The 27,962-nt window shown below is 45.2% G+C and overlaps 1 protein-coding gene across 4 annotated transcripts in view; it reads right to left on the reverse strand.

Annotated features, from left to right (window-relative positions):
* GRAMD1B (GRAM domain containing 1B) overlaps window positions 1-27,962 on the reverse strand; it is a 126,500-nt gene that overhangs the window by 9,598 nt on the left and 88,940 nt on the right. For all 4 annotated transcript variants that reach the window (XM_058041228.1, XM_058041231.1, XM_058041229.1 and 1 more), the window contains 13 exons: window positions 17,628-17,712; window positions 16,176-16,279; window positions 14,654-14,749; window positions 14,268-14,348; window positions 11,239-11,354; window positions 9,849-10,005; window positions 9,106-9,295; window positions 8,017-8,160; window positions 6,810-6,928; window positions 5,105-5,247; window positions 3,947-4,050; window positions 2,343-2,546; window positions 2,132-2,222 (listed from right to left, as the gene is read on the reverse strand). In XM_058041228.1, coding sequence (XP_057897211.1) covers window positions 2,132-2,222; window positions 2,343-2,546; window positions 3,947-4,050; window positions 5,105-5,247; window positions 6,810-6,928; window positions 8,017-8,160; window positions 9,106-9,295; window positions 9,849-10,005; window positions 11,239-11,354; window positions 14,268-14,348; window positions 14,654-14,749; window positions 16,176-16,279; window positions 17,628-17,712 — 1,634 coding nt within the window. The remainder of the gene's footprint in view (window positions 1-2,131; window positions 2,223-2,342; window positions 2,547-3,946; window positions 4,051-5,104; window positions 5,248-6,809; window positions 6,929-8,016; window positions 8,161-9,105; window positions 9,296-9,848; window positions 10,006-11,238; window positions 11,355-14,267; window positions 14,349-14,653; window positions 14,750-16,175; window positions 16,280-17,627; window positions 17,713-27,962) is intronic.

Consider the following 27,962-nt stretch of genomic DNA (forward strand, 5'->3'; position numbering starts at 1 on the left):
TATTTAAAGCATTTTCTTTTAATATATTTTATAAATATAGTATTTTAAAATATAATATTTTATATAATGAAATAATAAATCAGCCTTCTGAAACATGGAGTCAAGATTCTCATCTCTTCCCTCATCCTGGGACTCCTGCAAACTCCACCACAACACACAGAATGTTCACATCCAGACTTCTCCCTTCCCAGTGCAGGCACTGACAGACACACACACTGTTGCCCTGATATTTTCTGAAAAATCCCTTTGCTAAGATTTTTCTCCTGAGAAGCTGAGAAGCCTCAGAGGAAAAGAAAAACAATGATTATCTGCTGCTGTGGAATGCAACAGGTGCATCTGGGATTTGTCTCATGTGGTTGTTTTTAATTAATGGCCAATCACAGTTCAAGTCGCTTGGATTCTCTGAGAGTCAGGAGCTTTTGTTATCATTCTTTTTCTTTTCTATTCCTTGCTAGCCTTCTGATGAAATCCTTTATTCTGTTATTTTAGTATAGTTTTAATATATCATTTTCTTTTAATATAATATATATCACAAAATAATAAACCAGCCTTCTGAAACATGGAGTCAAAATTCTCATCTCTTCCCTCGTCCTGGGACCCCTGCAAACTCCACCACAACACACAGAGTGTTCACATCCTCCCTTCCCCATTCCCACCCCAGCACTGGGAGCACCCCCAGCCATGCCCTGCCCAGCTCCTCTCACCCCATTTCTGCTCCTGCCCAGGAAGAGATTCCCAAATGCCAGCCCGGTGCCTGGCTCTGCATAGTGCAGTTATTTTGCTGGAAGAATGGCCCACTATGACCAGTCCAGTCAGGAGGATGGCAGTGGGCCAGAGGAATATTCTGGAAACACCACAGAGGGCTCTGTGACCCAAGTGAAGCTGGCAGGAGCCTGGCACAAAGCCTGGGTACCTCTGTGCTGTGTTCTCATCATGGCAGCACCTTACCCCACCTCATTTACCACTGGCTGCAAACCTCTGCATCTGTGTCCCCTCTGGGAGCAGGGAACACAGAAAGGAGCTCAACTTGAGCTCCATTTCAGCCCTGAATTCCCAGCTTCTCCCACCTCTCTGAAAGGCAGGTGGAGTTTAAGGAAAAGCTGAGCCCAAGTCAGGAAAGCTGAGCCCAAGTCAGAAAAGCCTGGATCACTGCTTTAGGCCCCACAGCACCTGCCCAGGGAGCACTGCAGCACCAAATGAAGCCTGCTGTGAGCCCGAGGGCAAAGGAACAATAAAAACAGTTAGTTTGGGTATTAAATTGAGTTACAGGGACGTGAGGAGCCCATTCCCAGCTCACTTGGAGAGCACATCCCAGTCCAAGCCCACCAACCCTGAAAGGTGCGGCAGGAAAGACCCAAAGCAAACAATTCCTGCTGCTGAGCTGATGAAATCACTCCACTCCCTCGTACTTCAGCTGCTTCTTTACTTATTGTGCAGAAATCATCTCTCAAGGGTCCAGCTGCTTTCTGGCTGTGCTTCTCATCAAAATCACTGCCCAGCACCAGACATGAAAAGGTTTTACCTGACCAGATGTGACAGAATCCTCACAGACACTGAGCCCAGTGACTCCCAGAGAGCTCTGCACAATGTCCCTCATAGCAGCTGGTGTGTCAGCAATTAAATCACTTGTTTTAAATTACCCACACACACACACACACACAGAGTTTCTATGTGTCAGTAAAAATCATCCCTGATGTAAAAATAAATAAATAAAATGTAAAAGATGTAATAATAAATAAGATGTAAAAATAAATAAATAATAAGATGTAAAAATAATAATAATGAGATAATAATAATAATAATAATAATAATAATAATAATAATAATAATAATAATAATAATAATAATAATAAGTAAAAATAATAATAATAAGATGTAAAAATAAATAAATAAAATGCTTATACTTGTTGGGTTTCTTCTCTTGTAGGTATTGATTTCTCTCCTTGCACAGCTGCCTCTGTCCCAGACAGGTCCCAGCCCTGCCTTTAGGACTCCCAGATCAGAGTTTGGCTAAAACAAGGGCAAAACTCAGGGGAAAGGAGAGGAGGGAGCACAGAACTCCAGGAGCACAGATAAACAAAAGCTGTTTAATGTTGGCTGGGGAGGAGAGCAGAAAAAAATCCTCACTTACACAAAGCTGATGACAAGGAGCAGCTTGGAGACACTCTGCAGGTGGAAGCCACTGGGGCTCTCCTCAGGGATGTGCCGCGTCTGAGTGGAACCTGAGGAGACGGGGATGCATTTGGGATGGGAAACAGGCAAGGGAACCCCTGATCCTCTACCCACCCCAACAACCCCAACACTCCCCTCTGTGAGCAAACCCCTGCCTGTGCCCTGCTCACCTGCCACGTGCTTGATTCGATGGGCGACCTCCTCATCCGTGGGGGTGGTCACGGGGCTGAGCACCTCCTCCAGGTGTGGCACCCTCAGGTGGGCGTGGGCGCGTTTCCGCCGCCGCACCGTGGATTGCTTGCTCACCTTCTCTTTGGGGGATTGTCTGTGCACCTCAGCCAGGTACGTGCTCTCTGTTTTGGTCAGCTCGCTCTCTGCAGCACCAGGGGGAGCATTTGGGAGAGAGAGAAAGGGTTAACCCATCTGCTGTGATGCCCTAGGATTTTAGATTTATATTTTTCACATATTTGCAGTTCTTTAGTGTGTAACTCCACAACCAGTGTGAGCTGGCTCTCCCATTCAGGGCAGACACAAGAATTCCTCTCCAGGCCTGGCAATCAAGGACACTTGATCTGTTTTGGTCAGCTCGCTCTCTGCAGCACCAAGAGGGAGAATTTGGGAGAGAGAGAAAGGGTTTAACCCCTCTGCTGTGATGCCTTAGAATTTCAGCTTTCAGAATTTTCACATATTTGTAATCCTGCAGTTCTTTAGTGTGTAACTCCACATCCAGTATGAGTTGCTGCTCTCCCATTCAGGGCAGACACAACAATTCCTCTCCAGGCCTGGCAATCAAGGACGCTTGATCTGTTTTGGTCAGCTCACTCTCTGCAGCATCAACGGGGAGCATTTCATAGAGAGAGAAAGGTTTAACCCATCTGCTGAGATGCCTTAGGAGTTTAGCTTTAATATTTTCCATCTATTTGTAACTCTGTAGTTCTTTAGTGTGGAACTCCACACACAGTGGGAGCTGCTGCTCTCCCATTTTGGGCAGACACAAAAATTCCTCTCCTGCCAATGAAGGACACTTGATCTGTTTTGGTCAGCTCGCTCTCTGCAGCACCAGGGGGAGCATTTGGATGAGAGAGAAAGGTTTAACCCCTCTGCTGTGATGCCTTATAATTTTAGATTTAATATTTTCCATCTATTTGTAATCCTGCAGTTCTTTAGTGTTTAACTCTAAACTCCACACACCGTGGGAGCTGCTGCTTCCCCATTCTGGGCAGACACAACAATTCCTCTCCAGGCCTGGCAATCAAGGACACCTCACTGCCTCAGGGCCCAGAGATGGAAACAAAAGGGAGTTGGGGGCAGCAAACTTGGGGTAAATGGCTTCATCAGCTGAAGCTGGAATTGGCAGATTCACCCCCAAAATGCAAATGGACCAAACTTATAAAAGTGTGAAACCCATGACCCATTGTCCATTTTTGGGTGGGTTTTGTCTGCCCTAGATGTACCTGAAGGCCCTTCAATAAATAGAACTGCTTTTCAGTCTCTTAATTTTGCTTGGCCACTGTTTTTAAGTACCCCCAAAAAAGGCATCAGCTGGGCCAAAGCAGCTGGCAGAGCCTGCGAGATTTGTGCTCCACATTCCTCGCACCTTTTACCAACATCTGCCCCCAAACTGCCTGCCAGGGATCAGGATTTGCTGCCTTGATTAATTCCAGCAGGTCATTTATTCCAAGCTGTGGTAGCCCTTTTTGTAAACCACCCCAAGGCTGGCTCAGGCTGCCCACTCCCAGGGAAACCTGAGTGCCACTGTCAGCGCCACTCTTACCCAAGTGACGGAAATAATCCTCCAGGCCGCTCCAAAAGTTCTTCTCAATGAAGGATTTCACCAGCCCCCACGGCTGCTTCCTGTAGCGCAATTCTGTGGAAACCCTGTGAGGAGGAGCAGGAACAGGTCACTCATTCCCCTGGTGCTGATGTCAATTCCCAATCTTTGTCAGTGTAAATCCAGGAAATAATCATGCACACTGTTATCTCTGGAATGCTCTCAGCCCTTCATGCTTCCAGAGGAGAAGCACTGCTGGAAAAATCCTTCCAAAGGCAGGAAGAGCCTCTCCCAAGAGCACTCCAGGGCCATTTGGCAGACATTTGGATTATAATTAGTGAAATCACAGGGATATAGCTTTGCCCAGTACCCAGTTCCTCTGTTTGGTCCCTGGAAGTTCATCCTGTGCTTATCACAGTCTGAAAATGATAACAGGCTCTGCAAACCTCTGCATCCAAGAGAGAGGCAAGAAAAATCTGTAAATCCTCTCCCTGATGCAGCTGTAACTCCTCTGCACTGATGTCAACCCAGCAGGTGAAAATCCTGCCCCTTCTCTTGGTGACAGGAATGTCCCAACAACAGGACAAGGAGGATGTGACAAAATCCTCACAGAAACTGAGCCCAGTGACTCTCAGAGAGCTCTGCACATTGTCCCTCACAGCAGCTGGTGTGTCAGCAATTAAATCACTTGTTTTAAATTAGCCACACACAGAGTTTCTATGTGTCATTAAAAATCTGTAAACTGTAAAAAAAATCACCCCTGAAGTGAAAAAATAAAAATAAAAAAAAAAAAATTAAAAATAAAAAAAATAAAACACTTGTTGGGTTTCTTCTCTTGTAGGTATTGAGTCCTCTCTTCTTGCACAGCTGCCTCTGTCCTGATTGTCACTGTCCCATACAGGTTCCAGACATGCCTTTAGGATTCCCAAATCAGAGTTTGGCTAAGCAAGGGCAAAACCCAGGGGAAAGGAGAGAAGGGAGCACAGAACTCCAGGAGATAAACCAAAGGTGTTTAAGGCTGGCTGGGAAAGACAGCATTAAAAAATTAAAAAAAAAAAAAGAAGAAACAAACAAAGAAATTTTGTTTATTTTAATCTCTCTAACACCCAAACCCCCTCCCACAGGCGCTTTTTGCTCATCATTCCCTCCCAGGAGAGGTACCTGAGCCGGCTTTTGTTTCTGGCGACGCGAGTCAAGGTGTAGCGGTTGATGGTGTAGAAATAATCGTGGTAGGGGACGTCGTGGGTCAGCACCTCGGCATCGATGACATAGCACTCGCTCTCCTGGCTGGCCTTGTACATCGTCTGCAGGGAAAGAGCAGGGAACGTGCTGGGTGCCCAGGCTGGGGGAGCTCTCAGAAGGCTAAGCTATTTTTTTTATTTATTTATATATTTATTTATAATATATAAATCATATATATATATATATATAAAAAATAAAATAATATATTTATTATTTTATTACCATATTGTATTAGAGAATTATTTTAAGATACTATATTATATTGAAGAAGGCTAACTTATTATTTTAAGATACTATATTAAAGAATTACTATATTATATTGAAGAAGGCTAATTTATTATTTTAAGTTACTCTATTATATTAAGGAATTATTTTAAGATACCATATTATATTAAAGAAGGCTAATTTAGGATTTTAAGATACTCTATTATATTAAAGAATTATTTTAAGATACTATATTAAAGAAGGGTAATCTATTATTTTAAGACACTATATTAAAGAATTACTATATTCATTAAAGAAGGCTAATTTATTATTTTAAGATGCTATATTATATTATATTATATTATATTATATTATATTATGCTAATTTATTATTTTAAGATACTATATCATATTAAAGAATTATTTTAAGATATCATATTATATTGTAGAAAGCTAATTTATTATTTTAAGATACTATATTATATTAAAGATGGTTAATTTATTATTCTAAGATACTATATTAAAGAATTAATATATTATATTAAAGAAGGCTAATTTATTATTTTAAGATACTATATTATATTAAAGAATTATTCTAAGATACTATATTATATTTTAGAAGGATAATTTATTATTTTAAGATACTATATTAAATAATTACTATATTATATTAAAGACTATTTTATTCTTTTACGATACTCTATTATATTAAGGAATTATTCTAAGTTACTATATTATATTTTAGAAGGCTAATTTATTATTTTAAGATACTATACTAAAGAATTACTATATTATATTTTAGAAGGCTAATTTATTATTTTAAGATACTATATTATATTAGAGAATTCTTTTAAGATACTATATTAAATTGAAGAAGGCTAATTTATTATTTTAAGATACTCTATTATATTAAGGAATTATTTTAAGTTACCATTTTATATTAAAGAAGGTTAATTTAGTATTTTAAGATACTCTATTATATTAAAGAATTATTCTAAGATACTATATTATATTTTAGAAGGCTAATTTATTATTTTAAGATACTATATTAAAGAATTACTATATTATATTTTAGAAGGCTAATTTATTATTTTAAGATACTATACTATATTAAAGAATTATTTTAAGATACTATATTATATTAAAGATGGCAAATTTATTATTTTAAGACACAGCTGGACTGTGATTGGCCATTAAGTCAAAACAATTCACATGAAACCAACCAAACAATGACCAGCTGGTAAACAATGTCCAAACCACATTCCAAAGCAGCAAAACACAGGAGAAGCAAATCAGATATTGTTGTTTTCATTTCTCTCTGAGAGTTCTCAGCTTCCCAGGAGAACAATCCTGGGCAAGGGGATTTTTCCAGACAATGTGACAGTGACACGCAGGGCAGCTCTGCTCCAGTGTCTCTCACCTGAGTCTCAGTGACTGTGGCAGTTTTGGGGGCCAGAGGGTTGGTGAGGGTGATGGTGTACAGGATCACTCTGGTCTGATTGCCGTTTTCCTCCTTCTTCCAGGGGTGAAAGATGATGTCTGAGAGGAGAAAACAACATTCCAGTCAAGGGGTTGGGGAGGGATCTCTGGTCAGTCCCTGGGGAAAGGCACAGCCATATAACCAAGCTGGGGATGGGATTTCCTTCCCCTTGGGGAGCCTGGCTGCTCTAGAGCTCAGCTGAGTGTGAAACCAAGGGCTCCTGTGCTAAATGTGAGTATTTTCCCTTCTTTCAAGTGCAGGGAAAGGGGAGAGGCTGGGGATTTATCTCCTTCAGCAAACCTACAGTTACAGGGAAAGGACTATGACATGCCAAGGGATTCTCTGCAGTTTTGCCATGTCAGGTGTGCAGCTATTCCCTCACACTGTTAAGCTTTGAACAGAAGATCAGGCCTTAGGTGATGGTAAAAAACAAGAAAATCAGCTTTTTCCATAAAAAAACTGTTCCAGCTGTTAGAAAATGAAACCAGGTGGGCACACAGGTCCTGCCTGCCCTTGGTTACCACCAACATGGGACAGCGTGGCCAATTGGACAAAATCTGCTCAGAATGTCACCCAAGCAGACAAAACTGTAGCTCCAGGGCAGAGCCCTTCCCCTGCAGCCCCTTGGCAGGTCCAGCAGCAGCAGCTCCCCAGTGTTTTGCAGAAGCAAACAAACTCCACAATTTTGTGAAAGTTGTAAAACCGGTGTGTTTATTACAGCGCTGGACACATGTGGAGATTCCTCTCTCCAAAAGACATGGGTGCCTCTGGGAACTCCAGATCCTTTTTTATCCCCCTCTCAAATACACACGCATGCAATTTCACAATTGGGTTCATATCTGTATTTCACATAGGTTCATACATATTCATTTTACAAATTTTGTATGACATTTGCCTTTGCCACTAATTCTTCTTTATCAGAAAGAATTCCTAGGTCAGGTTGACCTGATCTCTGTTTCCCCTCCTTATCTCTCTCCTTCACTGAAGCAGTTTCTCTGAGCAAAAGCTTTTTACCAAGAACAGGCAGACTAAACAGCTGTGCTCTCAAGCTACAGACTTAACTCAAAGATGTACATTTCACCTAAATCAAAATGGAAAATTCTGGAAAAAATTTCCAAAACTCTGGAAAATTTCCGCTCTGTCTCACCAGAGAAGCGGCGCTGCTCCATGAAGTCCCTCTGGAACTGGGAGTCAGTGAAGAGCAGGTCGTAGAGCTTGTCCACGCTGAAGTTGAACACCTCGTTCACGTACTGGCGGCCGTTCAGGTCCTCATAAAAGGCTTGGACCTCCCCTGTGGGCAAAAAGAGCTTCAAGGTCCAGCCATGACCCTCCAGGGTGATGGAAACTGTGTTTCCACAGCACCAGGAGCTCAGTGTTTCAGAAGGAACCTAAAGGAGGGACCTCAACTGCTGCCTCAGGTTTTTGGATTTTCTATTTTTCACATTCTGTGCTGCTTTAGTGTGTGGGTCTGGGTTCACATCAGGGGATGCTGAGCTCTGTGCACAGAGCAGGGAGACAAAACAATTCCTGCTCCAGCTGGGCACCAAGGACAAATGATCCAAATCTCAGCCCAGGAGCACAAACACCGTGGGCTGGAGAGAGAAAAACAAGCAGGGTGGGACTGCCTGGGCTAAAGCTGGAATGGGACAATGAACTGCAAGGTGCAAATGGAGCAGAACTGATCCCAGGGAGAGACCCCGGGAGCGCTCGTGCATTTTGGGACCATTTTGGTTCATCTTGGGTTCATTTTGGGACCATTTTGGGTCATCTTGGGTTCATTTTGGGACCATTTTGGTTCATCCTGGGTTCATTTTGGGACCATTTTGGTTCACCTTGGGTGCAGCCCTGGCTGGGCTCTTGTGCTGCCCAAGGTGCATCAATGGAGGCCTTTTAATAAATCCCTGCTTTATTCTTTAACTGTCCAGCCCCTATTCTAGGCCAGCCTTCACAAGCAACACAACCATTTTCCTGTACTGATCCCAGGGCAAGAAGTTGGGACACGAAAAGGGATCATTAATTACATAGGGAAGGGATAATTCATCATTTTAGGCACATCCTAAAATTTTTAGGCTCATCCTGAAATTTTTAGGCACATTCACTTTCTGCAGCCCACAATGGGAATTCTTTGCATCTCCAGGGTCCAGGAAAAGATTTCAGCAGTCACCACTCCATTCCCTCACAGGAGGGATGGGATAAGGCTGGGAGGAGCCCTGGTGGAGTGGCCTTTCCCCATTACCTTCATCATGGGTGTCTGAGGAGTCACTGAGCTCTGTGGGAATGTCCTCGTTGTCATTGAAGTCCAGGGAGGGGGAGTTCACAGGGCCAATGATGTCGATTTTCTCTCCCATGATGTTGGCAATGCCAAGGTCCTTCTCCACAGGACTCTCTGCCACTGCCTCCTCCTCCTCTGGGAGCACTCCATCGAACTGCAGCAAGGACAGGGCACAACAAGGCAAGATCAGCACCTGGAAATGGGCTTTGTTTCAAAAAACCTCACATCTGCGAGCCAATCTCTGAATATTTGCCCTTGACATATCTGTAAATTAAATAGAGAGAGGAGGACAATTGCTATACAGTGTTTGTAAAACCTCCTCTCAAAAAATCAGTGTTCAAGGTTTGAGCACCACCAGGATTTTTGTTCAGACAAGCACAATATTGTCCAACACTGGTTTTGGCTAAAAGAACCTAAAAGAAGTAATATCTAAACAAGGTCTGCTCTGCCATAATTCCAGGAGGGTACACACTATTTACTGAAGGCAGGGAAGAAATTATAACCCTTTTACGCCCAAAACTTTTCATCCAGAAGTATAGAAAGAAAAATGCTCTTGCTGCTGAGAGTCCCAGTGACAAAATCACTGCCCAAGGACTGAAATCAGCAGCAGTGCAAGAGCTGGAGGATGAAAAAACCTCATATGACCCACGGGGTGCTGAATTTCAGGGAAAACAAATCCCTGCTGCCAGGGGAGGGAGAACACTCACCGAGGCTGGGGCTTCACTGCTGCCCGTGGAGGTCAGGGTGCTGGCAGTGACAGATTTCTTTGGCAGCTGAGGGCTGGCTTCGGGCTTGGCCTCCATGCTGCTCTTGGAGGAGCTGTCGTTGACTTCATTCTCCTCCACGGGGATTTCTTCGCAGTAGCTGGGACGCCACAGAGAACACAGGTTTTTATGGTTACCCCTCTCACAACAGCTACAGCTGCACACACAGAGCAAGTGAGAATGTTTCTATGAGGTCTCCAGGCTGTCCAGAGGCAGGAATGGCTCAGTGCAGGGGAGAGCAAGCCCCAGTTTTTTTGGGTGTTTATACAGGGATTGACAAGCATCAGCATTTTCTGGCCATGCAACACTGCCTGGCCTTGTGACCAGGGTGCTTTGGAATTTCTAGAATTGCTCAGCTGGCCCAGCAGGCATTGCACTCCCTCCCAGTGGTGCCTTAAGTTTTAGCTTTTCTATTTTTCAGATTCTTAATGTGCAGTTCTGAGCTTCATATTAAGTGTTGGTGAGCTCTCTGCACAGAGCAGGGAGACAAAACAATTCCAATTCCTTCTCTAGGAATTGAGAAGCAATTGTTGACAATTGACCAATTGTCCTTGGTTCCCTTGTCCTTGGGGACCAAGAACAATCAATACAAGGCCCAGGAGCACAAACAACACGGACTGAAGAGAGAAAAACAAGGAGGAGACTTGATAACCTAAAGCTGGAATGGGACAATGAACTGCAAGATGCAAATGGAGCAGAACTTAGAGAAGTGAGAGACCCCGTGAGCGCTCGTGCATTTTGGGATCATTTGGGCTCATCCTGGGTTCATTTTGGGGCCATTTTGGGTTCATCTTGGGTTCATTGTGTGATCATTTTGGGTTCACCTTGTGTTCATTTTGGCACCGTTTTGGTTCATTTTGTGACCATTTTGGTTCATCTTGGGTTCATTTTGTGACCATTTGGGTTCATCTTGGGTTCATTTTGGGACAATTTTGGTCCATCTTGGGTTCATTTTGTGACCATTTCGGTTCATCTTGGGTTCATTTTGGGACCATTTTGGTCCATCTTGGGTTCATTTTGGGACCATTTTGGTCCATCTTGGGTGCAGCCCTGGCTGGGCTCTTGTGCTGCCCAAGGTGCATCCATTGAGGAGATCCTTTTAATAAATCCCTGCTTTATTCTTTAACTCTGTTCTAGGCCATCCTTCAGAAGGCATCACCAGCTTCCATGAGGAACCCTCCACCTCCAGGTTTTTAGGCTTCACACATTCCAGAGCCACAGCTTGGCCAGGTCCCAGATGTGGCAGCACAGGCAGCTTTTGGGGCATGCAGCACCCCCTGCTCCCCTGGGACCCCCCGTGCTCCCCCCAGAGCGCTCAGCCCTCCCCTCTCACCCCATGGTGTTGAAGTCATCATCAGGAGGCACGTAGTCTTCGTCGTCGCTGGTCAGCCCCAGCTCGTTGCCGTAGCACTGGTGGACAAAGTGCCAGAGCTCCTTGGGGCACAGGGGCTGCAACAGGGACACAAAAATATCACCAATGTGCAGCCAAAAATGCCAAAACACACAGAAATTATCTGGAATTGTCACTGCCAGGAGGACAGTGAGAGATTCTGAGCCTTTAGGTGAGAGCCTTTCTGTGGGCTCAGCTCTGTGAAATTCCATTTTATGGAGTTTATTATTATTAATATTTAATTTATATTAGTTAATTTTATATATACTTGCATATTTATATTCATACTTTGTATATTTATATTTATATTTATATTTTTATTTATAGCTGCATTTTATCTATATTTATATTTAATTTCCATATTTATATATAATTCTATATGTATATAAATATATGAATATGCAAAATATAAATATGATAACAACGGTATTGACATATTTATAAATATGTAATTTTCATATATTACAGTAATAATTTTAAATATCAATTACTTATTTGTTTATATTTAAATGTTACTTTTAAAAGAATGTATTCTTAATATGTTATATAAATATATGTAATTATGATTTTGTTATAAATATAATATCCCATAATAAATATTATAAATATCCCATCATAAATATATATTATTATAAATATTATAAATATTTTAAATTATACAGTTATAGATAATGTTACATATAATTTTACATAGTATATGTAATGTATAAAATATATGTAGAATATATTTTATATACAATATATATAATATATAATCTTATATATATACTATTCAAAAATAAATATGCAATTATATATGTATATCTGTGTAATATATATGTAATATATGCAATATTCAATGTTTGATTATGTTATTATTAAAATATGGATGAGATTTCCCAATAACAGGGCTGGAATGTCCTAAAGGAAGCTCTAACCCTGCATTTCCCTCCACTGATCCTTTCCCATCTCTTCTGCTGTGCCTCCATTCAATGTCTGCTGCTCCATCAAACCCCAAGATTTTATGAGGTTTTTTTCCCCCCTCTCTTCAACTTTTTGTTAAATTAAAGCTGCCTGAAGAATCCCAGCTGCAGGGAAAATTATCTAAAACAATCTATTAAAAAATAACCCAAATTATCTACGGCAACGAAGAAAAACATTTCCTGCTGCAGTTTGGAATCAAAAGGAGTTGGTGTCACCAGACACTCCTGTAAAAAGTTAAAAAAAAAAAAAAAAAAAGTAAAAAAAAGAAAATAATTATCCTGACCATTGAAAAAAGCCCAGCTTTTAGGGATGCAGGTCAGTGATCAGCATGACTGTGACACGAGGCTCTGAAAAATGGGGCTTGTGATTTAAACTTGTGATTTAAAGACGTGCTACAGGGATGAAAGGGGATTTTTACCCCTAAAAACTTATGACCAACAACAAAGATTTCTTGGTAATGAGGGGAAACAAACCCAGTGAACTTTTTCTGAGTTGCTGGCTTGAATTTTTTCCCATAGTAACTGCACGGGATAAGGCAGGAATTTTTTAATCTAGTTCCTCACAGCAGCAACCAAAAATATGGAGGGGGAAAAAAAACCTCTAATGAGGAATTTTCATCCAGAGAAATCTGCCTGCTTCTCCTCCTTCCCACACACAATAACTCACACCCATGTCTTATCAGGAAAACTGCACTCAGCTTTTTCTCCCCTTTTCCTGCATCCCACATTTGGAAAAAAGAGCTCTGGAAGTGTTTCCTGTGTTTATCAGCCCCTCTCTCAGTTCCCTGTTGCCTTGACCTCGACAGCAAGGGCACTGAATTCCATTTGGAGCTCCAAAAGCTGCTCAGGTTACAACCACAGGCAAGGTGATCCTTTCTGCCCCTAAATCCTACTCTGAATTTTGGGACAGGGTATTCCTGGTGCCTCCTTCCTCCAGCAGGGCCTGAATTCCAGCCAGGACACCCCAAAATGCTGGAAATCAGGGCCAGAAATCCCCTCCACGCTGTGGAACAGATATTCAAATTAAATCAAGGATTTGCAGGGTCTCTGGCACAGCAGGAACAGATTTATTTTAAAATCCAACCCACTGAGCCCTCACCCAGTGCACCCTGCACCCACACCTGCTCTCACTTGGATTTGGGATGCCCTGAACACTCATTTTCTGTCCTGCTTTCTTGAGGGCTGCTCCACTGTGGAATTACAAACTTTAAAAAAAAATAAAATTCCTTCTGGAGACCCTGATTCCTCAGCAGAGGCAGAGTGGAACCTACTGTGTGATTTACCCCAGAAAATGGGTGATTTCCCCCAGAAAATAGGTGGTTTATTCCAGAAAATGGGTGTTTAACCCCAGAAAAAAAAATTCCCTGCACAAAGGAGCCTGCTCTGACTAAACAATTGCCCTCACTTGGATTTGGGAAGCCCTGAACACTCATTTTATGTCCTATCTGGACCTCCACAATCTTGGAGCACAGATTTACTGAGAGCTCTGCCTGCACACTGAGTTATTCCTGCTGCTTTCTTGAGGGCTGCTCCACTGTGGAATTACAGACTTCCAAAAAAAACCCAAAATTCCCTCCCGAGACCCTGAGTCCTCAGCAGAGGCAGAGTGGCACCTACTGTGTGATTCACCCACCCCAGAAAATCAGTGATTTATCCCAGAAAATGGGTAATTAACATTAGAAAACAGGTGATTTACCTCAGAAAATGGGTGATTTCCCCCAGAAAATTGGTGATTTACCTCAGAAAATGGGTGATTAACCCCAGAAAAAAATTCCCTGCAAAAAGAGGGAATTGCCTCTGCAGTTATGAGCCTGCTCTGCCTAAACATTTGTGTTTAATGTCCCTACTGCCCAAAACCACTTGTGTTTAATGTCCTTACTGCCCAAAACCGCTTTTATTTGCTGTCCCTTCTGCCCAAACACTTGTGTTTGCTGTCTCTGGGTGTTTTTTCTGCCAGAAGTGATGCTCCTGCCCACATCCATCCCCACCCTTCCATCCATCCCTCTGTACCTTGTCAAGCAGAGCGTTCTGCCAGAGTCTGAACATCATCATGTACGTCCTGTCCCGGGCCCCAAAGGAGGTAAAAAAGTGCTGGATGGGGAGAGAGAGAGAGAAAACTCAGCTCAGAAAAAGCCAAAAAACAGGTGAAGAACACAATAAAGCTGTTTGGGGTCACTTTCCAGCTGGAGTGAGCTCGTGGAGAGGCTCTCACCAGGGAGTGAGCACTGAAACAGCTCTGTGAGAGATGTGCTGCTGTAAAACTTGGATATTTCACCTGGCCCCACACCTGAGCTCCAGCTCAGCACAATCCCTGCTCCCAATCCTTTTCCCAGCTTGGAAAAACCCCCGACACACCCTTCTAAGTGCCCTGCCAGCCTCATCCATGTGGGATTTACCTTTTCAGTGTCAGTGCAAACTTGGATGGCATTGGGAATGAGCCGGGCTGTCTTCTCCTTGGTCATGGAGCAGATGTCCTTCAAGCGAACTGTCAGCTGCAGCAGGCAGGGAACAACACCAGGAAAGGGAGAAAATCATGAGAAAAGCAGCAGAAAAACCCTTCCAAAGTCAGTGTGAGCAGATCCCCGGGGTTAACAGCAGTGGGAGAGCATCGCCAGGGAGGGAAAAAGAGCAGGAAAGGGGGAAATTCAAGAGAAAGGTAGAAGAAAAACCTCACCAGTGTCTCCCAGGCAGGGAAAAACACCAGGAAAGGGAAATTCAAGAGAAAGGCAGAAGAAAAACCTCACCAGTGTCTCCCAGGCAGGGAAAAACACCAGGAAATGAAGAGAATAATGAGAAAGGCAGAAGAAAAGCCAATGTGGGCACAGCCCCAAGGCTGCCAGCAGCGGGAAAGCTTCACCAGGCATGGAAAACCACCAGGAAAGGGGGAAATTCAAGAGACAGGCAGCAGAAAAGCCTCACCAGTGTCTCCCAGGCAGGGCAAAACACCAGGAAAGGGAGAAATTAATGAGAAAGGCAGCAAAAAAGCCTTTCCAAGGCCAATGTGGGCACAACCCCATGGTTGGCAGCACTAGGAGAGCCTCACAAGTGTCTCCCAGTGTCCTGGTTTGAAAAGGAAGTGAGGTTTTGGGAGCTGTGGTCAAACCAATGGGTGCTCAGATTTGAATATGGGCACCTGGTGTGATCACTGAGGACATGGATACATCTCTGAGAACACAGGGGGTTAAAAGCAGAGAAAAACAGGCAGGGAAAAACACCAGGAAAGGGAGAAAATCATGAGAAAAGCAGCAGGAGAGCCCTTCCAAAGCCAATCTGAGCCCTGGGATTGGCAGCAGTGGGAGAGCCTCATCAGGGAGGGAAAAACACCAGGAAAGGGAGAAAATCATGAGAATGGCTTTGGAAGGGCTGTTCCTGCTGCCTATGGAGCAGAACCCCAGGGTTGGCAGCAGTGGGAGAACCTCAACAACACAAGGAAAGGGGGAAATTCATGAGAAAGGCAGCAGAAGAGCCCTTCCAAAGCCAATGTGAGCCCAAGGGTTGGCAGCAGTGGGAGAGCCTCACCAGGCAGGGAACAACACCAGGAGAGGGAGAAATTCAAGACAAAGGCAGCAGGAACGACCCTTCCAAAGCCAATGTGAGCACAGCCCCGGGGTTAACAGCAGTGGGACAATCTCACCAGTGTCTCCCAGGCAGGGAAAAACACCAGGAAAGGGAGAAATTTATGAATAAGGCAGCAGAAGAGCCCTTCCAAAGCCAATGTGAGCCCGAGGGTTGGCAGCAGTGGGAGAGCCTCACCAGGCATGGAAAAACACGAGGAAAGGGGGAAATTTGTGAGAAAAGCAGCAAGAACAGCCCTTCCAAAGCAACTGGGGGCACAGCCCACAGTGGGAGAGCCTCACCAGGCAGGAAACAACACCAGGAAAGGGGGAAAGTGATGAGCAAGCAGCAGAGGAGCCTCACCAGTGTCTCCCAGCGGAAGATGTTGCTGTAGAAGCAGATCCAGTTCTCGGAGAGGTAGAGGCGGCCCTGCAGGAGAATGTCCCTCTGGAGGGCACATGAGTAATCTGGGGGAGGACAGCACGTGGTCAGAGAGGAGCAGAAAACCACAAGATGCCACTGATACCTTAGGATTTTTGTCTTTGTGTTTTTCAGATCATGAGCTGCATCAGTGCATGAGTCTAAACCACATATAAATTCCATATAAACTCCATATAAATTCCATATAAACTCCATATAAACTCCATATAAATTCCATATAAACTCCATATAAATTTTCACATTTTGGTCAGAAAAAATAATTCCTCTGGGCATGAAATTCAAGGACACCCAACAGCCTCAGGCCCCAAAAAGCACAAATAAAAGTGAACTGGGGAGGAGAGAAAACTGGGGGAATATGATCTCATTACATGAAGCTCTAATTGGACAATTAACCCCTGATATGCAAATAGACCAAACTTGTAATTGTGTGAAAAACTCATGACCATACCTGAAGGCCCTTCATTAAATAAAACCACTTCATTGATATATTTAATATGTTTATGGATATATATATTAACATATATAAATATATATGATATATATAAAAATGTATATATATTTTATAAAACATAATTATATATATATTATATATTATATATTATATATTATATATTATATATTATATATTATATATTATATATTATATATCAATTATAAATCCATGTTTTCATATATCATATCCATGTTTATATATAATACATGAATACATATGATATATTATATTTCATTTATTTATTTAATCCATGTAGACATGGAAATGAAGTTCCAGGACCGCTCTGTCTCCTTTTTGGACATCAACCCCTGGTGTTTGTGGATGAATTTAAGAATGAAAACCTATATCATGAAATATATGAATATATGAAAATATATATTAACAAATCGAAATATATATGTTATATATAAAAATATATATTCATGTTTTCATATATAATATCCATGTTTATTTATATATTATATATTATATATTACATATTACATATAATATATAATATATAATATATAATATATAATATATAATATATAATATATAATATATAATATATAATATATAATATATAATATATTATATATTATATATTATGTATTATATATTATATAGTATATATTATATAGTATATAGTATATAGTATATAGTATATAGTATATAGTATATAGTATATGGTATATAGTATATGGTATATAGTATATATTATATTATATAGTATATATTATATAGTATTTATTTAATCCATATAGACATGGAAATAAAGTTACAGGACTGCTCTGTCACCTTTTTGGACATAAACCCCAGGTGATTGTGGATGAATTTAAGAATGAAAACCTGGCTGGGTTTTTGCTGTTCCCCTCCCCAGAGCCCCCTGGGGCTGCCCTTACCCACGATGAGGCGCTCGGTGTCCGGGAGCTGCTTGAAGAGTTTCCTGAAATCCTCATTGCGCTGCTTGTACGTGGGGCTCAGCACCTGCAGGGAAAAAGGGGCTGTGAGGACAAAGGGCAGCTGGGACATGGGCTGGGGACAACAGGGACACCTCAGGGACAGCAGGAGAAGGGGGGCAGAGGCACCGAGGAGCTCCCATCACAGCCCAGAGATGGGAGGGCTCGGGCTTTATGCAGGGAGGGAGAGGAAGAGGAGAACGTGGCTTGGGAGAGCAATCCGGGCTGGAAAGGGAAAAATCCTGGAAAGGCTGCAGCCCTGCCTGGAGAGGAATTCTGTGTGCCTGCAGAGTTCTCTGTGCCTGTACAGGAGTTCTCTGTGCCTGCAGAGTTCTCTGTCCCTGCACAGAGTTCCCTGTCCCTGCATGCTGTCCAAGGTAGGGCGTGTGCTCTGCTTGCAGCACTCACCTGCCAAACACCAGCAATGGGGCAGCTACCCCAGGAAAATGGGGATTTGCCCCAGAAAATGGGGGATTCAGAACATAAAATGAGGAATTCAGCACAGAAAAGAGGTGATTTACCCCCAAAAATGAGGGATTCCGCACAGAAAATGGGGGATTAACTCCAGAAAACAGGGGATTCACCACGGAAAACAGGGCAGTCACCACAGAAAACAGGGCATTCACCACAGAAAACAGGATTCAGCACAGAAAATAGATTTACCCCAGAAAATGGCTGATTTAGCACGGAAAATGGAGGATTTACCCCAGAAAAGGCGTGATTCAACCCAGAAAATGGGGGTTTCGCCCTAGAAAATGAGGGTTTGCCTCAGAAAATGGGTTATTCAGCCCTGCCAGGTTATTCAGAGGAGCTTGAGCAAGCACTGGCACCAAGAGCTCAGGATTCCCACCCCTCTCCCCACCAAACACAGCCACGTGCTGGGACAGTGAGAACACTTCACTCCAAAAGGGCTCTCTCAAATATCCCAGGCACTGAACCCTGCCCTGCCCCTGCTCTGTGTCCTGGCCTCAGGGAGGGCTCAGGGACCACAGGGCTGGAGGGACATCAGGGTTTATGGTGTGACAGCCCACAGCTCCTCCACCCTGTGCCAGCTGCTCCCCACAGCCACAACCCCTTCAAATCCACATCTCCAGAGGATCTGCAACGCTCCTTTTCCCACAAATGCAGAGAAGGAGCCACATTTTCCTTCTTTATCCAACAATCCAGAGGCACTGATCTACCAGGGCAGAAATGTGGGAGTGTTCCAGCACTGAAGGGCCCCAAAATTCTGAGATTAGAGAAGGCAATTTCTGCTTAAGGATGGTGGTGGAGCCACAGGGGTGGGAGGAATACAGAGTTTATTTAGAATCAGCCTCACAGCTCTGCCAAAAGCTGTCAGATTGCAGCAGATTTGATGTTGGTTGTCAAATCACAGACAACCCCTCGCCCCCAAAAGCGTTCCCTGTTCCTCACAGCAGCTCAAAACTAGAAACAGAATATTCCAACAGGAGCAGAGGGCCCAGAGGAAGGGATCTCACTCTGAGCAAAACCTGCCAACCAGCTGATGACAGAAACATCAATTGTACTTCCCAAACTCCCAGTCTGAACATCTGGAAAAGATCTTGGTGTGAGATGGGCTCCAGCAAGAGCCCAAGGCCAAGATTTCCAGGAACAAGCAGAGAGGATGGGGATGGAGTGGGGAAAGGGGATTGAAATCCCTGCAGGGCTGAGCCTGGGGCTCAGCAGGAGCTCAAATCTGTCCTGGGAGAGGCTCTGCTCTGCCAGGGCACAGCCAGCTCAGTCCAGACACTCACAGCTGGGATTCCATCAGGTCCAGGGCTGGCATTTCCTCCAGAGAAGTCCACAAGTCCCTCCAGGTCCCACCAGGGCAGCTCTTGGTCCAGGCAAAGATCCCAGAGGGAGCCACACTCCAGCAGGGAATCCATCAGCTCCTTCCCCCAGCCCTGCTCAGCTGCCCAGCTCCACTGCAACTCTGCTCTTCCTGCTCCCTCTGCTCCTTCTTTATGTCCAAAGCTCAGAGAGGTGCAGCCTGGCAGGAGTCCAGGTGGGTTTAGGTGCCTTTCTCTGCTCTCCTGCCCACATCCAGCTTGTCCAAAGCCCAGAGAGGTGCAGCCTGAGGAGTCCAAGTGGGTTTAGGCACCCTCCCCTGCTCTCCTGCCCACATCCAGCTCTTCCAAACACAGAGAGGTGCAGCCTGGCAGGAGTTTAGGTCAATTTAGGTGCCTTTCTCTGCTCTCCTGCCCACATCCAAAGCTCAGAAATGCAGCCTGGCAGGAGTTCAGGTCAGTTTAGGTGCTTTCCCTTGCTCTCCTGCCCACATACAGCTCATCCAAAGCCCAGAGGAGCAGTCTGGCAGGAGTTCAGGTGGGTTTAGGTGCCTTCCCCTGCTCTCCTGCCCACATCCAGGTAATCCAAAGCCCAGAGGAGCAGTCTGGCAGGAGTCCAGGTGGGTTTAGGTGCCTTCCCTTGCTCTCCTGCCCACATCCAGCTTGTCCGAAGCCCAGAAGTGCAGCCTGGAAGGAGTTCAGGTGGAGTTCAGGTGGGTTTAGGTGCCTTCACCTGCTCTCCTGCTCATATCCAGGTAATCCAAAGCACAGAGAGGTGCAGCCTGGCAGGAGTCCAGGTAGGTTTAGGTGCCTTCCCCTGCTCTCCTGCCCACATCCAAAGCCCAGAAGTGCAGCTTGGTAGGAGTCCAGGTGGGTTTAGGTGCCTTCCCCTGCTCTCCTGCCCACATCCAGCTCATCCCAGGCGGCCCCTGATGATCCCAGCCAGGATTTCCCCTCCAGAGCACTTTTCCCAAAGAGGCTCATGGGGGTGATTGTGCTGCTGGGCACTCGCTGTGCTCTCCTGCTGCAGCCTCAGCAGTTCCTCGCTATGGGCATCCCCTGCAGGAGCCCTGGCAGGTGTGAGCAGGGCAGCACAAGCCCCCAAATGTCCAGCGGTGCCAGACCCGACCCCACACAGCTCCGGCCCCGACTCACGCGGCTCCAACAGCTCCAGCTCAGCTCTCCCCTCTGTGCAGCAGAAAAAGCAGCAATTCTGCCTCCTCAGTGCCTCAGGCTCTGCTCTCAAAGGCAGCCTCAGTCTCTGTGCTTCTCATGGAAGGGGCGGGCAGGGAAGATCCCAAAATGCCTCCCCATGGCTGCAGTGAGTGGAGCTGGGAACGCCGGCGGCCAATGCCCGGCAGTAACCCGGCCCTGCCTCCCAGCAGATGTTTCCTGTCATGGAAAGTTGCTGGACAGAGTGTGCTGGAGGCTGAGGGGAGCCTGGGACGTGGGCTGCTGTCCCACTCCCTGCACATGGGCCCCTGTCCCTCTCCCTGCAGGTCTCAGTGCCCTCCCAAACACAGGGGGGCTCCTGAGATCTGCCCACGCTGGCTGGGACAGCAAATACCCCTGATATTCTCAGATTTAGAAAAAGAAATAAACTCTGTATTCCTGAAAAAGACAATTGGCTGGGGAAGCGTTTGGAACACAAACCCTGTGAGGAACAACTGAGGGAGAAAAGGAGACTCAGGAGACTCGGCCTTGTTGAGCCTGCAGACACCCCTGGGTGATGAGTGCTGTTCACAGGGCTGAGATGGATGGATGGATGGATGGATGGATGGATGGATGGATGGATGGATGGATGGATGGATGGATGGATGGATGGATGGGGCACCTGAGCTGCTCTCCACATGTGAGGAGCAATATTTGTGTTTCCTGGGCCCCACTGAGCTCAGTGGTAAGGGCACAGCTTGAGTGCTGTGCCCAGCTCTGGGCCCTCAGCTTGGGAAGGGCCTTGGGACACTGAGCACATCCAGAGGGGCTGGGAACACAAACCCTGTGAGGAACCCCTGAGGGAGCTGGGGGTGCTCAGCCTGGAGAAAAGGAGACTCAGGGCTGCCCTCATCACTCTCACAGCTCCTGAAAGGTGCCTGTGCTCAGCTGGGGCTGGGCTCTGTCTGCAGCAGCACTGACACAACCAGAGCACACAGCCTCCAGCTGAGCCAGGGGAAATACAGGCTGGATAGCAGGGAAAAGTGTTTTACAGAAAGGGTGATAAAGTTCTGGAATGTTCTGCCCGGGGAGGTGGTGGAGTCCCCATCCCTGGGTGTGTTTAACAAAGCCTGGATCCAGGGTTTGGTTGAGGGTTTGGGGCTGGGTTGGACTCAATGATCTTTAGGGTCTCTTCCAACCTGGTGATTCTGTGACTTTTCTGAATTCTGTAGTTCCGTGGTTCTGTGTCTGTTCACTGCTCAGGTCAGTTACAGGAAGAAGAAAAATATTCAGGCATGTGATAGATAAAAATAAAGGATGTGGCTGGGAGGAAGCAGCCATGGGAGGCCCACAGAGGCAGAATCTGAGGGGCTGCACCACTCCTGGGTGCATCTCTGAACCCACTCCTCTCCCCAAAAATGGGACTTTCTAGGATTCATTAATAAGTCAGGTCAGTTTGGAAATGAAGGGCTGAGTGAAGTCCCTGCAGGCCCAAAAAAGCCCCATTCTGTAGCCAGTGAATGACAAAGAATTTGCAGCCACCTGCACTGCTTTACTGGATGCTTTACTGAGTTTCATTTGGCTGGAAACTCCAAAAGGAACTGAATAAAATAAAATAAAAATCCACCCCCAGCCCTCTGTCTGTGCAGAGATGTGCCAGCAGTGATGGGAAGAACTGAGCTGGAGCTGGAGGCAGCAAACATTAAAACATTAACTGCACTGCAAACACAGAGATGGGACAGGATGGCACTGCCCAGGTGAGGGAACTGCTCCCTGAGGAACGGGGACACAAGGGTCACTCCCTGTGGTGACATCTCCCTGTGGTGACATCTCCTCATTCCACACAAACAAATCCTCCATGGAAACTTCCAGCAAACACTGCTGGGGAAATGGACAGGGCAGAGAACACAAAACCTGAGGAATGTTGAGTCTTGGACAGCACAGAAAATAGAGAGATGGCACAAGGGACAGAAAAGAGGGAGCAGAGGTGGCACAAAAATCAGGGAGTAGAGATGGCACAAGGGACAGAAAATGGAGCAGAAATGGCACAATGAACAGAAAACAGGGAGAGAGATGGCACAAGGGACAGAGGAAAGGGAGCAGAGATGGCACAAGGCACAGAAAAGAGAGAGCAGAGATGGCACAGGAACAGAAATTGGAGCAGAGATGGCACAAGGAACAGAAAACAGAGAGAGATGGCACAAGGAACAGAAAACAGAGCAGAGGTAGCACAAGGAACAGAGGAGAAGGGGAAGGAAAAGCTCATCCAATTCTCATGACTGATGGGCTTTCTGTGGTTTACATTGCTTCTGGAAAACTGCTGGAATAAACAGAACAGGGTCTGGGAGAGTTTAGACCCCACTGACAGCAGGGCTGGTGTGAAAAACCAGCAAAGAAAGTCCAACAGCATCTCCTCTGAACCCATTCTCAGATTTTCCATCTTTTTCTCCTTTTAAAAGTGATTGAAAAGCAGAGGAAGATGCTTCAAAGTAATCACTGGGATCTGGGCTGGAAAACAGATCTGCGTTCATCATCACAGGAGCTGGCACTAAATGTTTACTGCTAATTTAGTGCCTCTACAAGCCAGCAACTGGTAATCCACACATTGAAAGTGATGGAAAACCTGACAGGATAAAAAGCACCTAAAAGGCAGGGAGTTAACACTGCTCCAGAAATACTCTGATGAAATGGTTACTGGGAGAGTTAACCATCATGAAATGGTTACTGGGAATTCAAAGATGATTGTGTTGATTTACAGAGAAAAGGGCTCTTCAACACTCTGCTCACACATCAGGCCTGGATTTCTGCATTAAACTCCATTCCCATGATTGCTGCTGCTCACCTGCCACCCCTGGAAAGGTTTTCCTGATGTTCTCCCCAAAATGAGGCAGAATTCCCCGTTGCCTTTACAAGAATTTTTTTTTTGTTTTGTTTTACTCTTTCCAGCAGCTGAGTCTCCCCTGTGGCACCCACGAGGTCTCCAAGAACAGACAGAGCCCTGTGAGCCCAGCCAGGGCTGATTCCTTATCAGCCTTGTGATGCCTGGGTACTCTCCAGAAGCTCAAGAGCTGCTCAGAGTTCCCCACAAAGGCCCTTTAGAGCCTCACAATCCACGTCAGATCCTCCCAGCTCCTCCTGCACAGGCTCTCCCTGCATTCCCCTAAAGGAAAACTCTGCCCCCTCCCCTTTACCTGTCTCCTCAAGGGCATTTTGAGGTTATTTTTGAGGCACTGAGCTCCTGCCAGGCTGAGGGCTGCCTGGCAAATTTGTGTGCTGAATTTATGTGCAGAAATTTGTTGGCGGAGCTGCAGGATCAGGGCTCCTGTCCCACTCCCTGCAATCCTCAGGGCAGACTTTGCTCCCCCAAACACAGGTGGGAAGGGCTGGGCTCTATTCATCTGCCCACACTGGCTGGGACAGCAAATATTCCTGATACTCCAATATTTAGGAACACCTAAAAGAGACAATTGGTGTCTTTTCACTGCTCAGTTAAAGGAAGAAGAAAAATATTCAGGCAATCCTCAGTGCAGACTTTGCTCTCCCAAAGACAGGGGGGAAAGTGTGGGCTCTATTCAGTGTGGGATCTATTGACCTGTCCACACTGACTGGAACAGCAAATATTCCTGATATTCTAATATTTAGGAACACCTAAAAGAGTCAATTGGTGTCTTTTCACTGCTCAGTTAAAGGAAGAAGAAAAATATTCAGGCATGTGAGAGATAAAAGAATTCAGAGCAAGGCAGACCTTGGGATGTAAATGCCAAAGTGAAAACTTCATGGGTTTAAATCTCACCTCTTCCCTGCTGTCAGCTGAGTTTTCTCTAACTTTTCAAGTTCACCTTATTCATTCTCTTTTCCAGAGCATCCTCTGGATTCTCCTGGTGCTAAATTAAAATCAAACCTTGCTGTGGAGCAGCAGAAATGCTGCAGGATATTCAGACACAAACTCCAGTTTGGGAACAGGGAGTAGAAGGGCTCACAGCCCAAGTGAGGCAGAATGAGGCAGGAAAACCAAGGCAGAATTGCCAGGCTCAGAATATCAGGCTCAGTGACACCAAAATGGGGCCCTTTGCCCAAAACCCAGAGAAAATATGGAGAGAAGGAGAGAGATTTTATCCCTGGCAGCAAAATATCCCCAGTTTGTCTCTCATTTTAATGGCATTTGCTGGGTGACGAGTGGCTTCTCCCAAATGTGGAGTTACTGACACCCCCCAGACAGAGCAGCTCCTCCTTGGGCTCCTCAGGGAAGCCAAACACAAATTTCCACCTCTCAGAGCCCCTCAGGGGTACAGGGTAAGCACATCTCTGTTTCAGCAAACAAAACCACAAAGGAAAATTAGCGTTAAGGCCTGAGGTCTATTTTATGAATTATTTTTAAAATAATAAATGAATTAACAATAATTCAGCATGCAGACACTACAATGGTTAAACCACAACTGACCAACAGATTTTCCCCCCTAAAAACCACAATATTTCCAAACCAAAATCTCCATGTACACAATTCCTCACTAAAGGCTTGAGAATCACCTCAGGGATTTTTCCTTTCTCCTGAGCTTCTGTTCTTCCACCACAAGGACAAGAACACAAAGCAACCCCCAAAACTCTGAGTGCATTTATTCCCAAACAATAAATATTCTCACTCTCACAGAGCACCTGCACCAGTTTTTATGTGTCCTCTGCAAAGCCAAGCAGAGAAAGCACAACCAGAGAGAGGGGCAGCTCTGCCAGACCAACCCATGAGCTCATTTCAGCCCTTCCCTCCCACTTCTCCACAGGGCAGGGATGGCAATCCCAAAAAAAGCACTGCTGGGATCCACAGAACACACAAGGCAGGAGAAGTTGGTGGCATTTAAGGAAAAAAAAACCACAAAAAAAATAGAGAAAAAGGAATCCAGGAGAGGGGAAAGGGAAGGTTCCAACTGGCAAAGAGGAATGCAGTGTTCCAGAGACAAAAAGACCAGTTAAAAGCAGCAAAAAAAAATGAAGAAAACTGGTGGTGCCCTGCAGATCTTTGAGGTCCATTTGTTCTTTTTGGGATTGTTTTTTGGGTTGGGTTTGCACAGTGCCTGGCACACAGAACAGTGTGGAGGGGTTTGTGTAAAATAAGAGTGGGGCAAAGGAAATTGTGAGATTTCATGAAGAGGGAGATTCCACTGGTTCATTGCTAGAGCTGCCCTCAGAAGGGAGAGAAATGGAGGAACCAGAACGGTCCAAATGGCAGAAAAATCCTGCCTGGAAGGAGCTGCCAAACTCTATCAAGGAGATGCATTAGCAAATTTTTAACAGAAATAACACTGCCAAGTAGGACTGACTGACTCCCTGCACTCTGTGCCTCATCCATATTTTCACACTGCTGCTTTTATCTGGCCAGAATGTCTCTGCTAACTAGAAAATGGGTTTGTTTTGTTTTGTTTACAAAGGAAAATAACGGGGTGGGGTGGGGAAAACCACAAAAAAACGCAGCCAGTGCTTACTCTCCGGATGTACTGTCTCTCATGCTGAAAATATATGGAGGAAAAACAAGAGAACAGAAAGATAAGATAGAGAGGACATGAAAAACACAAGAGACCCACAGAAGCAGAGCACAGCAAAGCATCATGCAGCAGGGAGTGGAGCTCAGCAGCTACAGGCAGAAGCAGTAAGAGCCAAAATCACCTCCAGCCTGGTGACAGAGCCAGGGTTTGGCAGCAGCCAGCTCAGACTGAGGCATCTGCTCACAGCCCTTATCTGCCACTCCTCCGCCTCTTCTTGGTTTGTATTTTATTCTTTAAATAAAATCTTTTTATTCTTTTCTTCGCTGCCTCTGTCCCTCTCTGCCTCTGGGGTCTCCTCCTGCGATGCTGCTCAGGATCCTGACTCTGCCTCTCCACCTTGCCCAAATCCCACATTCTGCTGGCCCCATCCTGCTCTGGAGGCTGCAGCAGGGCAGGAACTGTGGCTGGCCATGGGTGGCTGCTGCATTTACCTATGGTTACTGCAGAGGGTACTTCTCCAGCAGTTTGGCCTACCCCAGTTTGTATTCTATTCTTAAAATAAAATCTTATTCTTTTATTCACTGCCTCTGTCCCTCTCACATTTGCCTATGGCTACTGCAGAGGGTACTTCTCCACCAGTTTGGCCCACCCTGGTTTGTATTTCATTCTTAAAATAAAATCTTTTTATTCTTTTCTTCGCTGCCTCTGTCCCTCTCTGCCTCTGGGGTCTCCTCCTGCGATGCTGCTCACACCCAGCAGGATCCTGACTCTGCCTCTCCACCTTGCCCAAATTCAGCCCAAATCCCACATTCTGCTGCCCCCATCCTGCTCTGGAGGCTGCAGCAGGGCAGGAATTGTGGCTGGCCATGGGTGGCTGCTGCATTTACCTATGGCTACTGCAGAGGGTACTTCTCCACCAGTTTGGCCCACCCTGGTTTGTATTCTATTCTTAAAATAAAATCTTATTCTTTTATTCACTGCCTCTGTCCCTCTCACATTTGCCTATGGCTACTTCAGAGGGTACTTCTCCACCAGTTTGGCCCACCTTGCTTGGTTTGTATTTTATCCTTAAAATAAAATCTTTTTATTCCTTTATTCACTGCCTCTGTCCCTCTCTCACATTTGCCTACGGCTACTGCAGAGGGTACTTCTCCACCAGTTTGGCCCACCCTGGTTTGTATTTCATTCTTAAAATAAAATCTTTTTATTCTTTTCTTCGCTGCCTCTGTCCCTCTCTGCCTCTGGGGTCTCCTCCTGCAATGCTGCTCAGGATCCTGACTCTGCCTCTCCACCTTGCCCAAATTCAGCCCAAATCCCACATTCTGCTGCCCCCATCCTGCTCTGGAGGCTGCAGCAGGGCAGGAACTGTGGCTGCCCATGGGTGGCTGCTGCATTTGCCCATGGTTACTGCAGAGGGTGGGGGCCCCACCGTGCAAAGGTGACACCGGCTTTGTGCCCCTCGTGCTGGCAGAAGGAAAAAACACCAAGGCAGAAGCAAAGGGTGGTTGGTGTTTCTCTGGGGTTGGTAGAAAATAATTCCTCTGTGGCCTCCAGACCACCCTGAGAGATGCAAAGGGTTTGCAGGGTGGCAGCTGTGATGGTGTTCACAGGGGTCTGAGGATGAGGGAAGAGATGAGGATCTGACTCCATGTTTCAGAAGGCTGATTTATTATTTTATGATATATATTATATTAAAACTATACTAAAAGAATAGAAGAAAGGATTTAATAAGAAGGCTGGCTAAGAATAGAAAAAGAAGAATGATAACAAAGGTTTGTGGCTCGGCTCTCTGTTCGAGCCAGCTAACTGTGACTGGCCATTAATTAGAAACAACCACACGAGACCAATCCCAGATGCACCTGTTG

This window comes from Melospiza georgiana, chromosome 27, assembly GCF_028018845.1.
Source record: "Melospiza georgiana isolate bMelGeo1 chromosome 27, bMelGeo1.pri, whole genome shotgun sequence".
Classification (NCBI taxonomy): domain Eukaryota; kingdom Metazoa; phylum Chordata; class Aves; order Passeriformes; family Passerellidae; genus Melospiza; species Melospiza georgiana.